The 19,819-nt window shown below is 35.8% G+C and overlaps 2 protein-coding genes across 2 annotated transcripts; both read right to left on the bottom strand.

The window, feature by feature from the left end:
• Positions 1–153: 153 nt before the first annotated feature.
• LOC121792606 (phragmoplastin DRP1E-like) lies at positions 154–5,933 on the bottom strand. The gene is made up of 15 exons (XM_042190617.1): positions 5,548–5,933; positions 5,149–5,212; positions 4,901–5,008; positions 4,712–4,813; positions 4,549–4,599; positions 4,395–4,456; positions 4,219–4,309; positions 4,058–4,122; positions 3,569–3,763; positions 3,364–3,483; positions 3,215–3,285; positions 1,247–1,472; positions 1,099–1,149; positions 619–1,014; positions 154–472 (listed from the first exon to the last, which is right to left on the bottom strand). Exons 1-15 carry the CDS (start codon positions 5,686–5,688, stop codon positions 344–346), a joined length of 1,872 nt encoding a protein of 623 aa, XP_042046551.1. The 5' UTR covers positions 5,689–5,933; the 3' UTR covers positions 154–343.
• Positions 5,934–10,514: 4,581 nt separating this feature from the next.
• On the bottom strand, positions 10,515–19,488 carry LOC121792605 (NAD-dependent malic enzyme 62 kDa isoform, mitochondrial). The gene is made up of 19 exons (XM_042190615.1): positions 19,226–19,488; positions 18,591–18,687; positions 18,003–18,121; positions 17,411–17,578; positions 16,868–16,996; positions 16,207–16,267; positions 15,723–15,826; positions 15,560–15,643; positions 14,189–14,295; positions 13,994–14,105; positions 13,700–13,813; positions 13,176–13,241; positions 12,923–12,995; positions 12,751–12,837; positions 12,100–12,154; positions 11,940–12,011; positions 11,592–11,654; positions 11,398–11,512; positions 10,515–10,889 (listed from the first exon to the last, which is right to left on the bottom strand). The coding sequence occupies exons 1-19, from the start codon at positions 19,400–19,402 to the stop codon at positions 10,815–10,817; spliced, it is 1,878 nt and encodes a 625-aa protein (XP_042046549.1). The 5' UTR covers positions 19,403–19,488; the 3' UTR covers positions 10,515–10,814.
• Between the last annotated feature and the right edge of the window lie 331 nt (positions 19,489–19,819).

The raw sequence follows: 19,819 nt of genomic DNA, 5'->3' as shown, positions 1-19,819 counted from the left end.
TACGAAGAGTAATTCGATTTTCTTTTTTAACTTTCTTACTATCTTTTAGTTTCGAAGAATATTAAAAGCAAAAATATAAGTCTAATAAAGTAGCCAGTAATGAGAGTGAAGTAAGAGGTTAACTCTAAACCGAAGATGAATAAAAGAGGCAGGTTAAAACTAAGAACTATCATCTTTCATTTACGACGTTACAACAAATAAACAAAATCTAACAACATCAAGCCACAATCAATAGAATGAATCACAAAACAGTCATTCAGTCACAGAATCTGATAAATCACGCCTTCGTGAACAACATACTATTAACATACTAACCTAGACCTCATCCCGTTGAGGATCAAATTCATCGAACCCATGCCACAGAATCAACCTCATCCCGCGCTTTCTTGTACAATTCAAGCCTTTTCGCACATTGCAGCCTTCTATCCATCAATGCTGGATCTTCATCCAATAACTCTGAAAGTTGCTTACCCTACAAAAACGCAAAAATGTGAGTAGAAACAAAGCATAATACGATGAAACGCAACTTAGTTGGTACGACGACCCATGCTTTCATTGTTAGTAGGAAATGAGACTTCAGGCAACATCTAGTATAGAACGAAAGAGTAGAGAAAATACCTCTCTTCTCCCAATTTGGGTGTAGAAGTAATTGAGTAAATTCTGTTTGGCCTCCTTAACTTGGCAGTAAACCACTGCCTTGGGGATCGAAATCCTCAAAGTCTCAGATATCATATATACGTAAGACGACACATTAGAACCTATCCTCCTGAAATGTGCCTCTGCATAACGATCAATGTTCTGTGCAGCTGGTGAGTTTTCCCGTGGGTTCCCTCCTGGGTTTCCGGCTTTCTCTACTTCCTGGGGAAGTTTCCGGAAGAAATCTACTGTCAGATACGAAGATTCCATATCCACCAATCTAACAACTGTTTTCTTGCTTTCTTCACGGAACCTCTCCAACGATTCATTTGCTGCTCCAGCTATGGTTGATTGTAGAGTTGGGAACCGTCTCAGCTCCTGTTCCACCCATTAGATTAAATAAAAAGAATGATGGAATAATGCGAAATACAAAATTATACTAGCAAAGTATGACTGACTCACCAGGCACTCCCCAATTGACTTCCTGACAAGCTCCTTTAATACAAGGTGAACCTGAACACCAGTTTTTAGGTCAGTAACAGATGAAACAAGATATTAAATTCGAGTATATGAGAAAAATGGTATGCAAAATTAATATCAGAGTACTCACAGCATCAACAGAAGCTTCAGCAGGACCCCTGAAATAATTTAGTGACCCCTCAATAAGTCGCCGATAACCTTGTTCAGGAGCAATCAAGTGCGGTTGGTAACCATCAGCTTCTGAGACAATTTTTCTCACGTTCTGTACCGAAAGATGTCGATCAAAAGGAAGTTTTTTCAATGCAGCAGGCAACTGATTGTCAAAAACTCCATAAATTCGGTCACCTCCGGGACGGCTGAAATAATTATGCAGATGTTTAAAATCTATAACAGTAACCATTTTTATAAACAAGCATATGCAAAGTGATATCATTACAAATAAAGGTCTGATTATGTAACAAGCTGATAAATAGAAATCTTTTTTTGCCTTCCCAATATAATGCTAAAATTACAACTCAAGGTTGAAAGCCAGGGACCCATTTGGTTCAATTTCTTGAAACCTTTCTGAAGAATGCTCAAGTAAAGAGGTAATAAGAATTCCCCCAAATATAACTTCATGACTGTTAGGAGTGAAAGACGAGGGGAGAGGTAGGGAGCACGAGAGGTGCACAGAATTTGTAATATGTAACGTGAGGCTAGTAGTGATAGGGGACTGAACCAATTGTATTGCAAATGAGTAAAGAGAACACTCCTCCGCAGAGGCCTACGACTTCAGTCGTCCAATTACAATTGATCTTCCAAGATAAAAAGAGCTTCCTAATTACATTTATTTATACTAGGCGGAACTTAACTAAAAGCATAAATCTAGGGATGCATTAGAAAAGGAAAGCAGCTGAAACTGCCGTGCATGAGAATAGGAAAACAGCTGAAACAGAATTGAGCTGGCGGCTGACTTCTTCAACCCCTTGCTCCGGCTTCCTTCTTTTCCTCGCTGCCTCCAACGTCCTTCCCCTTATTGCGGCGTGTGTACACCTTCCAACCGCCGAGGCTGCTGACCGTATCAATGACACAGATATGCTAGAAAAAGGTTAATATTTTGCAAATTTGTTTTGTTTGAATTTTTTTCCTACAAAGCAAAATTTGATCTCATGTCACTTCCAAGTGGGATTCTGTGTAATGCTACAGACATCAAATCAGAAGATATTAATCTTAGTGAAATTGAGAACATGCAACACAAACAAACAGTGACTCATTGTTGCCACTAATGCAATATCATTTTAATTTAAGAAGACACTAGAAATAGTGTGGCAAAAGAAGTGATCGTAGAGTAAGACAAACTAAAAGGACAAAAAAAAGGGGGTTGGTGCACTAAGAAAAAATTTCGACTGTTGCAATTGGATCTATCATCCAGAAAGTACAGGCAAACCAAACTTTAGCAGATCCCATACCCATGACCATGTAGACATTGCTAGGTTGGAGATCATGAACTATTAGACATGTAGGGATTATCTGAAAATATGAGTGGGGAACTTATTCGCCGGTTATAACAAAGGACTTCATAAAGACTAAACACATCAACATTAGGATGCATTATTACAACAGCAATGTGCCACAAAAATGAAAAACCAGGTCAAGCAACGTAGAAACAATATGACTACCACCAAAACCAAAATAAACTTCATTTGTTTAACAAGGGGAATTATTCGAAAGACAAACCATAACTAGAAGAACATCGATTCATATATTTTTCATATTTAAAATCTAGATAAGAATGCAATATTAATAAGCTTCTAGACCAGAAATATTAGAGCATCATCTACATTAAAACTTGCAAATTTAGGGTTGTATTGACAAAATCTTTTATGTTTGACTGCTGACTCGTCTTATTAATGGAAATGAGTGGCAACAGGAGGCAAAAACCTCATAATGGTAGAAAACTACACGTGTTGGGGGCTCGGGGGAAAAGAAAGCATATTGATTTCAAATAAGAGGGATATCCGATGCATAAAAATCAATAAAACCCAGGTAAAAGGTTCTCAAATAATATCTCAGATGTTAAACAAATCTTATGTTGATGTAAAGCAGAAGACAAGATTACCCTCCATCCAGATGCTCCTTAAATATCTTGTCAAAAGCACGGCAAAGTTCCAAGATGGTGTATAGTTGAGCCTGAAACGCAAGCATCAGGTGCTGGCAAAGTCGAAATACTTCAAAATACAATCATGAAGAGCAATGCAAATATCTCACCCCAGCATCCAGAGCAATAGGCCTTCCGAGGTGGTCCATCTCAGCTTCAAGTTCATCTATACTTTTGTTGATCAAGGAAGTTATACTTGGAATTCTAGCCCTGATTACAGATTCCAAGTGCTGAAAAAGAAATATCCAATAACGTAAGCTTAATCCAGACAGCGGCAAGTAGTATATCAATTGCAGCTTATACACAAAATCGTACCCTAGAGAGCAGCTTTGCCAGATATTCAGAACCCATTTTACCAGCCAAATGCCCATAGTCAGGACTTGTAGCGAAGTACTCACGTTCCTTATGCCTAGCAGCCATCATATCAACATTTTTGTTGATATCTGCTTGTGAACGATTAACAATACCCACCCACGGATGTTGTAAACGATAAGCTCTTCCTTCCAGAACCTATTGTGAGCAGTAGAGAACAAAAAAATAAGTTCAGCTGCATGTCTTTAAAGGTACGCAGTTAAAGAGAGGATACTTATATATGAGCGGGAGCCAGATTAGAGCGCTCATGTAATGTATGGAAAGAGGGGTAACAAATAAGTGTGGTCAATTTTTAAGATAAAATGGAAGATATGAGGGTAGCAGGAAACACTTGAACTGAAAAGCTAAGTATCATCATTACTGCTCTTTGTCTCCAAAGATTCTTTCTATTTTATTATGCATAATATACACATATAGAGCGGAGGGGATTACATCTATCGCATTCGTTCCTTTGTCCATCAAATCAAGCTTTGTAAGCACTCCAAATGTACGGTCACCTGCAAGAATACTATAATGATTACCATATGGCACTACCAAATTTGCTGCATTCTATATCAAAAATCACATTTTAATTTTAGGACGAAGGTTCTTACCTGATGGGTCCACTTCCCTTGCAAGCTTAATAGCATCTGATGTAGCAATATCTTGGTTCGCAGGAGTTATTGCCAGTATGATGCAGTTGGGCTGCAGGCAAAATAAAATTGTAATACACACATGTACAGAACCACTGAAAAATACATATATCTCATGTAAAGTACATGATACTTACCTTCTCAACATAAGAGCGGACCATATTCTCAATGTCTTCGACTATACTTTCAGCTTGCCCCTCTGCAAAGTGTTGTGTGTGTTTTTTTTTGCATCAGATATAGTATTTATTAGTTTAAAATTACCAATTAGAAGAATAACCAATGAGGCCGTACCTACAGCAACTTTTGTTAAACCCGGAAGATCAATAAGAGTCAAGTTGACAACTGTAAGAGAGATGACAGAAAAAAAAACAATCAGCAATGTTGAACCCCTAAAGAATCGAAGTTTATCATTTGTCATACAAGGGAAGATAAATTAGCTCGAAAATAGACATACCATTGGGTGAATAGATACTGAGGTGAATAGGAACGGGAGAAATTTGCTTCGTCTTTCCTGTGATTCTATCAGTTTCATCCTGAATTTCCTTGCGAACCGAAGCTGCATCACAAGAGAACATGAGATAAACATTTCCTCAATGGAATCAGTACTAAAGTAAAAAATCACACTAGTTGACGAAACACGTACCAAAATCAAAGAATTTCCTCCTAGGCAAATGGCCAAATTCTGCATATTCCTGCTGCCCATCTTCCGTTTTCTGCAGTTGCAACACCAGCGGCCTCCTCGTAACGATTCCTGAACTCATAATATAAAAATTTTAAAAGCCAACATCGCAAATGATCAAATCAACTAACAGATAACATCCACAAGCAAGTATTTCGACACACGATGCATTCTTGCTAGTAAAAAATCTAATTGCATTAACCAGAACCAACCAGAGCCTCGAGGAAGAAAATCACGGCCTACTATGCTCTCCAAAACGGAAGACTTCCCAGAACTCTGTATTCGCCACAAACCAAAAAATGAACAAATTCAGAACCAATAACATTAAGTTTAACTACAACAAAAAGCAAATTAAAGAAAGACATCAGAAACTTTTTTAAAAAAAACACTCCCAAATTTCCCACATGAATCATCAATAAACTCCCAATTTACCCCAAAAATCAAAACAAATAACATTCCAATGCATATTCTGCACGGATCTGCAAATTTCTCAAATCACCCCCACTTAAAAAAAAAGGAAGAATCATGTACTGAACGAGAGTCTGCCTCAACATAAAAAATAAAATTAAAAAACGATTTTTAGCACGATAATTGTGTTGTAATATACCGACCTGACCACCGACAACGGCAACGGAGGGGAGTGCGTCCCAGAGCGAGGAGAAAGCCTGGTCACCGCCGCCGTAGTCTCCGAGGGCAGTGCAAGCCCTCTGAATTCTGTTCACTAATCCAATTAAACTTTCCATGGTCGCCATCTTATAGTGTTAATGGCCAAAGAAAAAGTTGAGAAATCAAAATTGGGAATGCGGGGTTGAGCTTCAGCTCCTTGAAAGTTGAAAACCCAAAGGAATTCGGGTTGGGGAACGAACAAGAAGCTTAGAATGGACAGCGGAGGAACAAGTGTGAAGAGGAGTTGAAATTGGGGGCTTATTTTCAAATTCAAGTGGAAAAATCACTTTGAAATCAAGTTATACGTGTCTTTTCTGCTTCTTTGTGTGGAAATCCAATTTAGCAGCTTTTCGCGCAATTATATACAATAAACTTATTATTGTGATAACGTTAAATAATTAAAAATTATTGATATAGATATCGAATTTAAAAGCATTTCACCAAATTTGCAGAATAAAAAAGAATTGCAGCATGATATTCAAAAAAAATTACGATTGTAGTATTTTCAATTTCATGATATAAAAGTTCACATCTTTAGAAATAGAGTGAACTATAAAAATGGTCTCTGGACTATGGATTTATTTCGCTCATAGTCCCTGGACTTTAAAAATATCGTTAGACATCCATGGACTAAGGGTTTATCTCGAAATTGGTTATTTTGCCACTTTTAGATACGAAAATACTCTTTTAAGCGTTTGGGCAATTTGATCTTTTTACATTTTTAACATTTTAAATCTGATATTATTTCAGTGATTTACTAAATCTGATATTATTTCAAAATTATCATTCTTCTTCCCTTTTGTCATCCTTCACTTTGTTTCTTTATTTCAATATTAGATTTCTTTTTATAAAATTAAATTTTAAATTTAGATTAAATATCAATAACTTTTTCTTTATTATTAAAATTATTAAATAGCAAAAATTAATAGTTTTAATCAATATTTGATAGTGTCTAATATTTAATCAATAAGGTATGCCGACGCTAACTTAGTTTTAATCAATATTTAATAGTTTTAATCATAAATAGATAATATAACACGATTATTCTGAAATAAATATGCATCTAATGTAAGACTAATATAATTTTCCTTTATTTATTTGAAAACAATCAAAATTAACTAAAAAATTTAAACAAAATACTCCTATATAAATTTATTTTGTTTAAATTTTTAGTAATATCAAATTTTTAGTCAACTTCATAATATATAATCACAAGCAATTATAACAATCGAACGAAGGCTAAGTAGAATAGCTCTTATTTTTCCATCATGATTAATATTATTTTTCTGTACTTCTTCGATTCAACTGAATATTATATTAAATAACAAAAATTAATATTTTTAATCAATATTTATAGTGTCCATGAATTAATAATTTTAATTAATAAAAATTTATTGTTATTTAAAAATCTAAATTTAAAATTTAATTTTATAAAATTAAATCTAATATTGAAATAAAGAAACAAAGAGAAGGATGACAAAAGGGAAGAAGAATGATAATTTTGAAATAATATCAGATTTAATACATCACTTAAATAATATCAGATTTAAAATGTAAAAGTGTAAAAAGACCAAATTACCCAAACCCTCAAACGGGTATTTTCGTATCAAAAAATGGCAAAGGGATCAATTTCGAGATAAACCCTTAGTCCAGGGATGTCTGACGATATTTTTAAAGTCCAGTGACTATGAACGAGATAAGGGACTATTTTTGTAATTCACTCTTAGAAATATGTTTTGGCAAATGACAACAAAATCGATTTAGTTAAATGGTAGAGTGGTTAATGGGATGATATGTCAAATTTATCTTGGGTGATAATGTGTAATTGCAATATTCTAAAAGTAATATTGTATATTTGTTTTATCAAATATGGTAGAAATCCAAATGACAGATGGCCTATGACATGGTGATCTAGAAAATGAGTCGATTATAAGCAACATCGATGTTTGGAAACTATCACATAATGGTGACATGAGAAATACTAAATCACGGTCATAATCAACGGGACGTTGGCTGATAAGGCATATTTCATGCATCGGTTTATGGGTAAAATATATGTTATTTGATCAGTTTATCACGCAAAGCGAGTGTTAATTGTGCATGAATGCCGTTTGACCAAGGGCAACAAAGCAAGCTGATCAAGCTGGTACAAAACGTGAAAAATGTCAAAAATCGGGGGAGTTGATCAAAGGAGTAATCAAGCAGTTAGGCGTGGACCACTGCGTTCTAGAAGAAGGACACGTGAGGCTAATGAGCTGGATGGTGATCATCATTCTGTTATCAAGGACGACATTCTAGAAGGGGACACGTGCTGATACGCAAGATGCAAGGACGAAGCTGAATCATCATTCTGTTATTGAGGAGCAACGTCATTCTAGAAGGAATGCATGTATCAAATGATGAGACGCTCGATCACAACGTGAGCGAATATCCTCTGTCGAGATCGTTATCCAGCTGGAGGTCGTTGCGGCGAGCTTATAAATAGAGGATGTGCCACCATAATTTATCTATCTTTTTTTATCTTCTTCCTTCGACTTCTAGCTTAGTTTTCATTTTCCTTTAGTTTAGCTTTCCAGTTCTAAAGATAGCTTATAAATGGTTAGTTAGAGAGAGAGCGACCGAAGGGAGCGCGACAGAGTAATCAATATCTGTTCGGCGTTGTCTAAAATTTCCGACCGAGAGCTTCTCGGCTTTACTCGCTTTCTATTTTCTGAAATTGTCAGCTTAGTTTAATTCTGTGTTGTTCCGTAGTTAAAGTTTTGATCTTTTTTGTATTCCGCATGTTCACAACACTGTTCTGAGTTTTGGATATAAAAATCGGAGTTGTTTTGTTTTCGTCATCTTGTTTACTGTTCCAGTTCAGTTTCGCTTTTTAATCTTTGATTCAGTGTTTAATCATGATGAATGGCAAAGTGTTTGTGTTTTTTTCGTAGCATGCCGAGGTAGTTAAGTTCTTATTTCTGTCTGTCGCTTACTTGATCCATTAATTGTGTGAGCATGATGAGTAGCTTGATCAAGTAGTTAGTTTACATTCTGTCTAGCATAAATCCAGTAGCGTAAAAACTCCAAACTTAAAGAGTGGCAGCAGCCGAACCCTGTTCACTACTCACACACTCGATACACCGGTTTCTCTGTAGAATCGACCCCGTACTTGCCGCTTTACTGTTAAAGTAGTGCGAGTTTGGGAGTTATAAATTATATTGGTGGCGAGCGAGAACGAAAATGCCTTGATCAAGTGGCAACGACATTTGCTAACTGATCCACCCAATCGGTTATTTTCCATATAACTTGATCCATTCATTTCGCGTTTCTCAACCGAACACCATTGGCCTTTAAGAATGAATCAATTGTTATAGACTCATATGATGTCTCACAAGACAACAAATGTGGGATTTATATAATTAAATAGTCTCTCTATCTCTTACTCTTTTATAGGTTTATTTTTTTTATATGAGTTCTGTTTTATAATGTGTAAAAATCATCTCCCCTCTTTATTAAATAGTCTCCCTATCTCTTACTCTTCTATAGACTTGTTTTTTGAGATAGAATTCTGTTTTATAATGTGTAAAATCATCCCCTCTATTTATTTAACTATTCATAGATATCACACCATTTTAAACACGTTTTTCTTCATAAGAACAAAACATACAACCAACTATCTCTTCTCTAATTATAAAGCCCAAAGCAGGTTATCCAGTAAGCACATCAAAGTGAAAAATCAGATAATCAAATTATAATAGCAACCAACTAACATATATAAATATTAAAGTTGCATACAATTTAATATTTTAAATCCTAATATTTTGTGTTTACAGTAATAAATCATAGTAATTGATAAGTAATAAATTATAATTAAGAATTAAAATAAATTATGAGGAATCGATGGATCCTAATTAAAATGGATACATCGTGGTACAAATATTTTTATCTTATAATATTCGTTCACCTCAAAAAACAACAGTAATAGTGGACTTGCAATTTGCGGCAAATTCCTCTCACCGTGATATGTAGATTTCACGAGCACCGTAGCAGAAATCGGATGATTTCCTTAAATTTTAAATTTAATATTATCAATATATAATAGAGTATGTAGCCGTTTCAAATGTGTGGTAACTTTCCTTCATTTGATCTTTATCATATTTTTGCCCCTCTGGTTAATATTTTAAAGCAAACGTGAGGAAATTTTGAAATTTGAAATGGAAAAAGTGGGCCAGTAGTGGATTACACCGTTGTGGTATGGCCGGCGCTGCCCTCTCAATGGAATACACTAATTTACAAAAAAAATAATAATCTATATATATGTGGTGTGTGTGAGGCGAAGTGTCACACTACACACAAAAATAGGATTTATATATAGTACTCGAGTTTTAGGTAATATATAAAATCAAATCTTATTTTATCTATTGAATGGTTAGGATGTTGCATTTTTAGTTTTAATGTGGACGAATAATATATAAAATCAAATCTTATTTTATCCATTGAATGGTTAGGATGTTGCATTTTTAGTTTTAAACTGGTCTATTCGTCCACAAAGAATAATTTCATTTGCAAACGACATAATTTTTTATATATAAATGATTAAGTAAGAGAAGAAAGTGGGGAAGAGTTTATAAATAAAAATTGAACTAATTTTAGTCGAGGAGCAAAAATGAAAAAAAAATGGGACTATAATAAATTATATTTTAATGATAAGAAGGGTGTAAATTTATAAACTGCATGCATCCGTTCGCATGCAAATTTCTCAATTTTTGCAACACTAAATATTTCTGAATTTAAAATGACATGTGCAACGGCTATGATGTGATGGCCAGTCAACTCCGTCCATACTCGATAGATGTATCATTATTTGATTTCATATGCTCCATTCGCATTCATTATTAATACAAACATACTCTATTTATGATGCAATTGATAATCAAAGATTAATGACTATAACTATGGCACCATTACAATGTTATATTCTGGAAACCCAGAAGCCATTTCAAACACTCGAGCATTATCACCATCCTACATCGTCACATCTCTATTTATTGTAAATTTTTGCAGCTCTAATTTACAACTTTAGAACACCTGAGATACTGTTTTCTAGAAATGTTGGTAAAGGCAAAGGACAGATAAATCCACTGCGAGAGTGGTTATGCAGTGACTTCTGAGCTATCATATATTGTTTCGCGAACCATTTACCAGTGTAAGAAAATCATAAGCAGCAATCTCAACCCTTCTTATATACCAGCTTCGTGTAATCAGGATTCCACATATTGTTCTGTATGTAAGTTCTAATTTCATCCTGCGCCACAAATCAAACATTACGAGTACATCAATATCATCACTAAATGCTGATGAATTCGGCAGCTTTGTAGAGAATTGATAAATAAATTATCTGTAAGCAATGATCTTTTCTTTTCATTGTTTCCTCTACTTCCTGCAAATCTCATGTGTCTAGGACATAGTACTATTTCGAGCCATTCACAAAATAAAAGTATGAAGTTAAGAAATACATTGAATTTGACCCCTGAAGATGGAATGTATGCCTTTGTAGTAATAAGTAATCTATGACATAGATGCCAAAAAAGATGATGGATTAATGGTTCTTGATATTTCAAATGTGATCTACTCCATGTACCATCACTGTAAGTATCAAGTCCTCTACCACTACCACTAAGTAGTACCAACCCCCCCCCCCCCCCCAACCCAATCCACAAAACAGAAGAAGCTATAGCAAAAAAAAAAGCACCAAAAGCAGAAGGAAAAATCAAAGGCATACATAATTTCAATATTCAGATAGCATTATTAACCTGGTTGAGTTTCTGCAGTTCCCTTGCATCCATCTCACGATATCCTTCTACCAGGTCTTCTTCTATGGCTTCTGTAATCACTGCTGCAGCTACTTCCTTGGTAATATCACGTATTCTGCTTGCATATTCCAATATTTAGTTACGAGAAAAGTACAGTACTTTATTTCAAGGACGAGACAAAAATTCTTGGGTACCTGGAAATCGACGGATAGATAATCCCTTTATGAACCTCTTCCTCGGTCATATATTCAGCTAGGCTGCAGTTGTAAAAATAACCTAGTAAAGACTTGATAAAGAAAACAGGAGGGAAATACCGGCAGAGTGAACCCTATTGTCATCGTGCTCTATCACACTTAACAGCAGTGAATAAGAAAAACAAGAACAAATTTAATTTTTTTATCATTCTTTTAGTTTGGATAGATCATGTAGCTTATAAATAAGTTAGAAGTTGGATAATGATCGCAAAGTGTCAAAGCCTAAAAAGATTTGAAAATCCAATAACGATAATAGTAAAATTTTCAAGTTAGAAGTCCCTGAAGTACCATTCAGCTGCAGCCTGTAGCATCCCATCTGAAATGATCTTAGATCCAGATAGAAGTGTTCCAAGTCCAATCCTGCAATGATGGCCAACACCATTAATATGAAGGAATAACAGCAAGTCTAACATTTATCCATAATTGATCACAACTCTCAAAAACTAACCCGGGAAAAAGGAACATGTTATTTGCCTGATTGCAGTGGCCAATATTCCCATTCCCTGTACACATTTAGCAGTCAGTAAAAGAAGTTATAACAATCATGAAAATATCTATCTGCAGTAAGTCATTTGCCTATGAACTGAATCAACTGATAGTCCAGTAACTTTTGAATGAGATCATCATATTCTATTTGACAAGGAAACAATTTTCTAGTCAATCCTGAAGGTCAGACTGGTACTATACTTGTTACAGCACTTATATCATACTATTAGGAGAGTGCTTGCAGGAAAAAAATTGAAGGCATGATTTAATTTTACAAGTGCAAACTCTTTTATGGAAGAGGTTTGAGCAAAGTATTCAGCAAAACATTAATATCACAACTCAAGGTCTTAAAAACAAATTTTGCAGGTTGAAAAACAAGCTTCTAAACATCTTCACTCCATAAGACAGTTCAATCTCCTTTTGGACTGGAACTCCAACATATTTTTAATGTTTAGGACTTAGTATGCCAAAGAGGCCAGATAACATTAATCTATGGATATTCTTTAACATGCTGACCTCCTCTAAAGTCCACTTCAGCAGAAATTCTAAACATGAACAAAACTATAGGAAAATGAAAAAAGGCAAGCTATAGTAAGGAAGTCTGAAAACATACCAAGGTCAACGTTACTGAATGGGCTTCCACTTCCAAATATGATGTGGTCACCAACTATGGAAAATGCTTCCTCCGGAGTGCACTCAGCTAAAAATAGGTTGAAATAATTTGCTCAAGAATCCAGAGGAAAACTGTCTACATAAAATAAAATTTTAAACAGCATATGCAGTACCATTTTTAGTAGGGTTAGACATAGCGAATATTGCGGGTCTAGTAGAAGTTGACTCTTTGAGAGCTTCTAACACCTGGCAATCAAAAGATTCAATTCAGAGTAAACTAACTACAAGGACTTGCAAACTTTGCTTATGGCAACCAAGGATACACGAAAAAAAGAAAATAGGTGAAGAAAAATATAGACATAATATGGTACATTCAAAGACAAAGGTTGTAAGAAGAGTAAATAGAAAATGAATGTGAATTTGTACCTCTTTTGAGAACAAACCTCCAACAGCTGACAACCCAAGAAGTACATCTGGCTTTACTTGCCTTACCTGATTAAACATCAGTGAGACATTTGCTATGCAAAATTATATCAACAATCTAGAAAATGTGCATGTGATCATCTATAGTTGTTGCCTGCGCTCCCTATACAGCTTTAGAAAAAACAGATATGAACAACAATGTTGAAAAACATAACATCAGGGAGTTATTTGTTTTTCGTTGTAAGCCTTAGGTTTTTTTTAACTTAATCCTTGATAGATACATGTTATAGAAGAGAATCTGTAGGATACTAGGCCGTGTTCTGCAAGCAGTCTTGTATTAAAGGCCATATGGATCTTACTATGTATAACAGGTTTACTTGACTAATTCGCAGATAGCCACGGGCCTAATTGTAATGGTATCTTATCGAGTTGAACATTTTTCTAACTCAGTAAATAGAAATATATTATCAGATATTTAACAATTAACACTAAATCTTTAAAAGAAGCTAAAGGTTAAATAGACTGACCACTTCCGCAAGGCTAGCCCCTTCTCTCAGCCCTTGACGCTCAATCTCTTTGACCCTTCGAGCAAATGAACGGGCATCTGGATCAATATGTTCACGAGCTTCCGTTATAAGCCCCTGAATTATGTAAGATACATAGTTTGAGTAGTTGCAGCTGGCGAAAAATTATGTTTAGATGAAAATATGGAAACAAACAGCGGTATACTACACGTTCAGACTTATAAACAATCAGGAACTGTTATTAGAAACACAAGTTACGAGGACACACACCGACAACTACGGGATTAGATAACTCACATTAGCATCGACAACCCAAAATTGACTCCTAGCACTTTCAAAAGCAATCTCGGTGTCTCCTAGCATTCTTGACATTGTTTTCCTTGCAGCGTTGAGGACACCTATTCCAGCACTGCAGCCAGTTTGCAGTCAGTTTCAGTAATTGTTAGGTGGAACAAAAGAAGGAAGCAATTATAATGGACCAATGGTAGGGACCTTCCAGCACCAGCAACTACAATTTTCATTTTAGGAAAGTCAATCATAGGTCTTCCTTGTGCTCTGACTGCTCCCAGAAGACCAGCAAGAGCGACCCCTGCTGTTCCCTGGTTGGTTTAGTAGGCATTAGATGGCAAACACACAATTCTTCTTATGAATCATATAGGAAACATATAATGACAGTTCATTTTGTTTAGGATCTTCAAGATGCCACTATTAAATAAGATATGAACAGCACAAATTCTTCTTCTGCTTCTTGGCAGTTCTCTTATTTATTCACAATGAAAGGGAGGTGATTATTGCAAATATTTGATTTTTATACCTATCTTTCTAGAACTAGTAGTTTCAGGATTTAATTCTTTTGTATCAGGCATGACTTGCTTATAATAGAGCAGTACAGTCAATCAATCATCCGATGTACTTAGAACTTCAAAAAAAAATTCCTTTTTTCTTCGTGTTTTTTGAGTGTAGGACTTCAAAATCTTGGTTCTTATAACGCCTGATAGGCTGTATATTTGTGCCTCTGTTCAGGTGTAGCATTAGCATGGATTCAGGATGTAAATGAGCTATTGACATATTCCTGTATTAACTTAAAGAAAGCAGATACTAGATACCTCCTCCGTCCACGAAAAATAGACCACATTTGCCATTTTTGGTTGTCCACGAAAAATAGACCAAGTTTGAAAAAGGACCCCACATTTGCTACCTAACACAATTAAACACTACTAATAATATGGACCCCACATTCCACTATCACTACTTCTCTTTTACTTTTTTCCCTTCTCTCTTACTTTACCAATTCCACATTAAAACCCGTGTCATTCACAATGTGGTCTATTTTTCATGGACGGAGGGAGTATTAAGCAATGGAATGCCAAAACCCTCCACTATCCAGTCAAGTTTCACCTTAGTGACCTCAGTAACCTTCCCAACCCCTTGACGAGGTTCAAATGTGAAGGAAGTTGAACTTGAAGTAATACATGAATTTTCTGCCACGATTGTAAAAAAGTGAGTTACAAATTACAACCCCATTCATTACCTACAAAAGTTTCCCCTATTTTCGGAAAGTTTATCTGTATGTCTCATACTAAACCATTTAAAGGTCCAATAACTGAAATATGCCCTCCGTAGCTCAGAATCTACAAATCATCTTGGATAAGTAGTAGCAGCATATAACTACGGTATCTACTGCACCCCCAATTACACAGGTCTTGGGAGCTTGGTGTCAATCTACTGACTCTTTAAGGACTTTATAGTGGTTAAGAATTCCAGCTATCATCTGATATTATGTCAGACATAATCAGTAGCATTAAAAGCAGTTCAGTCAAACCTTAAGAAATCTAAGCAACCCTCAGCACACAAATTACATACCTGAACGTCATCATTGAACATTCTGTACTCTTTCCTATAACGCTGCAGTAGGTTAAAGGCCCACTTACTTTGAAAATCTTCAAACTGCAGATATCTGGTACATTAATAATTCAGAAGTGAAAGTTTCTAAAAATTTATCACTAAACTACACTAAAAGCTGCACCTGGACAATCACATGAGGCCAACGGGTAAAAACAGCTTCCATGAATTCGTCAATAACTTCAAGATACTCCTCTCCATCAAGGCGATGTTCTTGCAATCCCAAATCTGCACGGAAAAAGAACTAAGGTCACTGAACTTAAACTCTAAGAGTAGGACTTACTTACCACTCAAAATATAATAAGTTTATTTGATGCGATCTTGATATGTAGTTAGAGATTTATGTAAGCCATGACCGAATGACACAAATCCAATAGTAACATGTTGAGCAAGAAACTCAAGTAAATTAGCGAAACTTTAAACAGAAAAACCTTTATTTTAAAAAGAGATCCCGTGATTATAAGTAGAAATACATGCATAAATAACACAATTTGAAGACCATGAGACATGCATTAAACATTTGCAACATTGACCAAGATTGGTGGCCCGGACAAAACTAGTTTCACAATGTTGTAATGAAATGATGCATAAGGCATTGAGCCACTTACACAAGGGGTCTTTCAGAAGCTCCTCATTGTTGGTTCCAACATCAATCATGACAGGAAGTACCTATGAAAATACACAAAACCCAAAAATGGGTAATCAGGACATGACTTGAAAGAAAGAGGGTAACAAGATAAACTGACAGTAGTGTTCCTTCACCAATGAATATGTCTCCATTTGTGTGAAATCTTTTTGTCAGCTGGAAATCATGATCAACGATAAGGCAGGGAAATACCAGTACAAAGCGATCAAAAGCACACTAAGAATAAGACAAGGATCATGAAAATAAACTACATACAGAATATGTTACTTGCAGTTTCCTAGTTCAAGCATAATTAGTACAGGAGAAGATCCACAATCGACTACAGTATTATAACAAGATACTCGCTTCTTCTATGTTTTCATCCTTATGCAGAGAAGCTGTCAACAAGCTTTTTTCAAATGATTCAGGTGCAGGTTAACATGTGTGCAATGGTTTCACTACTCGAGTACCCATACACATATATAATTACATAATATAACATCCCTTATTCTTGTATATATGTCATTATAGGCTTTTTCTGTTGTTTCGTTCATAAAAACTTGGTAAGATTGGCAGCAGGCCAAGATTTAATTGATGTGATACAGTACATAATAATGCATTAAATGGAGAGAGCAAGATAGTACTCTCTGTGGGTTTATCCCTGCAGCAGCAACATAAAGATCCAACTTTCCTATAGCAATTCCAATTCCCTGAACTCCTAGATCTCCAAGACCCAGTATCCTGCTTCCATCTGTTACAACAATCATATCCACCTACAAGAAAAAGATATTTTTAAAAACGGTAACTTGAAAAGGGACACAAGATCATATCAAATGTTTGCAATCATTAAGCATGAGGCAGCGTGATAAATGCTCCTTATTAAACCCCCAGTGGGGACCATAAGACACAGAAGCAATGATAAGTACTCACAGGTAAGAATGTGTGTATATATATATGATGCAAACATAGACTACATTTAACCAAATTCGGTTGGTGGACAAACAACAATAAAGAATTGGAAAGCTTTAAACTGGACTACTTCAACCAGCTTCATATCCAACATGCCTCTTAGTACTAAGGGTGCTGACATGAAAAAAAAGACCAGTTGGTGCAGTAAAGAGGGAGCAAAAACTGATAAAAAAATCTAGTAAGGGACATCGTCAGCAAACAAAACAAGTACGCCAAACCTGTTCTGCTGGCCAGTTGTAAACCATTGACATCATCTCACCACGATCTTGTGCACTAAAATACATGCCCCTAGGCCGCCTAAATAGGCCGCTGTACTTCTGACAAACAAGACCAACTGTAGGCGTATAGACTATTGGTGCATATTCCGCGATGTTGTCGATAAGAACCTGTTAGCATGATATCCAAATAAGACGCTTTGTCGTAAGGGAGAAATAATATATTTACCGAGATCTTCATTTTCTGTCCTACCATGAAAAATATAATTTCACTTATACTTAATGTAGACATATCTATCAGGTTACCTGGGCACTGATCTTCTTGTTTAAAAGAGAATTTCTAAATTTTGGCATGGTAAATAAAGATCGCTTATTATGTAAATTAGAATCTCAGAGAGGACTATTTCGTATGTTAGCAATGAAACAAATAAGCAAGTATGATTTCTTTAATGTATGTGAGACCACATGAAGTTCAAATTTATTTAATGAGTGTATGAATTAAAATTTTGACTCTTGCACAAGTTCAAAGCAAAGCCAGTAGATAAATGTGGCATTGCCATAAATAAGTGTCGTCACATTGGACCTTGATACTGACCTTATAATACATTGTCTCATTTCTATCATGCAACCGGTTGAGAATTCGCCACTTAGCCAAACTGTATGGATCGGATGGTCCATCTCTAGCACTCTTCTCAAGCCTCTTCAGATCGGCCACTAAGATTTAAGAAAAAACAAAAAAAATAGGAGATTTTATTACAAGCATTTGAGCTCCAAATTATAACTTTTAAGCTCATCAGCACACAATATTTACAGAGAGAGATATTAAACAATAATGCTCCCATAAATTTCATCTAAACCAAACTGATGGCTTAATCCATTGTCCAAAGCTCAGTATTATCTGTTTTTAGCAGGTGAGCACGCTACTATGAGCTTCTAATCTAGAACAAGGCTAAAAGTAACTTGCAACTCTTTTTGCTTAAAAGCCAGTCATTATGAAAACCAATATCACTCATACATGACCAAAGCAGGCCTGTGACCAAATCCCTAAACAACACTAACTGCTAACACCTGGTTTGTGCCTCAGACAGAGTTCCTTCACTCACAAGAAATTGAGTTATCATGCATTTGTCTGGTTAAAAAATGCATGGAAAGATATCATGAAAAGTGGTGGAAGAAAACTTACTAAAGCGCTCGATTTGTTGTTCAGGACTCATGACATTTGGAGGCAGTAACCCGCGGAGGTCAAGACGATCACGTTCTGTCATCGAAAATGCAGTTCCCTATATTTATGGAGCATAAAATTTTGCAACTTAACTTCCAGAATGATTGTTTACCTCAAAGGAGAAATAACCAAAAAGCATCTTGGACACTTGAGAAGTGCCAGATATAAAACGAAGAAGGATAAACCATTAATTCTTCTGCTTTTAGAAAGTCATCAAGTGGCAGTCTGAGGTGCTTGTCTAAATTGTTTGGTTACAAGCATAACATTTATCATCTGCATTCATTTTATGAAAATCCATCCAACAAAGTTTTGGATTATTTTCTGCCCTACTTCACAATCCATTTCACTTCCCAATTCAGATGCAACAGAGCCACCAATACACAGGAAACAACGAAATTAAACAACTCATTTACGTCCAACCAAATGAGGGAAAAAATGAAATCGGAGTCACGAAACAGCATCATCATCCCCGAAACACAATTGATATCCCTTCAAACCAACAGAATACCAGAGATCCTCTCGAGATCTCGAGGATGCAACACACTCCATATTCCCAACAAAAGCAACCAAAACATTCGTCATCTTTCAGCGCTTACCTTGTTGAACCACGGATCGTGGAGAATATCCAAGCTGCGCTTGTGAATTATGGTCGGGCGGTGTCCCTCCGTCGTCGTAAAAGATCTCGCGGCGCCCGAATTGAGAGCTCCCCGGCGCGATTGCAAGCGCTTCAAAAGCGCCGACGAAAGCGCCATTTGGCGAGAGAAATTCCCCATAATTTACAGAGAGAAGGAAATCCAGTTGAGTGTGAGCTACAGACCACGGTAGTGAAGGAATTTATTTCTCATTATACATTATACAGCTTGAATACGACGGAAACTTTGAACAGTGAGAATAAGTAATAAAATCAGTTTTGCTAATGCCAGGTCATTCTTTATCACGGAAATAGTTGTACGTTGTGCATAAGTGATTGTATCTCATTCTGGAAGTAGCTCGTCGATAAGAGTATTAGGTCATCCGCATTCCGCAACGCTCTCTCTTATCCGTCTCATCTCTTAACTATTCATGTGCTCCACTGTACTTTTCACTCCCTCTCTTAAATAAGAGACAGCACCCGCAACCCTCCATCTCTTAACCATCTCATCCATTAACTATTTATTCAATTACATTTTTTATTTTTATTTCCAACAAAT

Source organism: Salvia splendens, chromosome 2, assembly GCF_004379255.2.
Source record: "Salvia splendens isolate huo1 chromosome 2, SspV2, whole genome shotgun sequence".
NCBI classification, from domain to species: domain Eukaryota; kingdom Viridiplantae; phylum Streptophyta; class Magnoliopsida; order Lamiales; family Lamiaceae; genus Salvia; species Salvia splendens.
This window is presented reverse-complemented; position numbering and strand designations above follow the sequence as displayed.

Excerpts from the sequence above, each read along its gene's own strand:
- LOC121792606 (XM_042190617.1), bottom strand. The coding sequence starts at position 5,688 with ATGGCGACCATGGAAAGTTTAATTGGATTAGTGAACAGAATTCAGAGG. Across the intron at positions 3,484-3,568 it reads TGGCAAAGCTGCTCTCTAGG|CACTTGGAATCTGTAATCAG; the intron begins GTACGATTTTGT and ends TTTCTTTTTCAG. Across the intron at positions 1,150-1,246 it reads CTGAAGCTTCTGTTGATGCT|GTTCACCTTGTATTAAAGGA; the intron begins GTGAGTACTCTG and ends ACTGGTGTTCAG.
- LOC121792605 (XM_042190615.1), bottom strand. The coding sequence starts at position 19,402 with ATGGGGAATTTCTCTCGCCAAATGGCGCTTTCGTCGGCGCTTTTGAAG. Across the intron at positions 17,579-18,002 it reads ATGAGACAATGTATTATAAG|GTTCTTATCGACAACATCGC; the intron begins GTCAGTATCAAG and ends TCATGCTAACAG. Across the intron at positions 11,513-11,591 it reads ATCTATCCGTCGATTTCCAG|AATACGTGATATTACCAAGG; the intron begins GTACCCAAGAAT and ends ATATGCAAGCAG.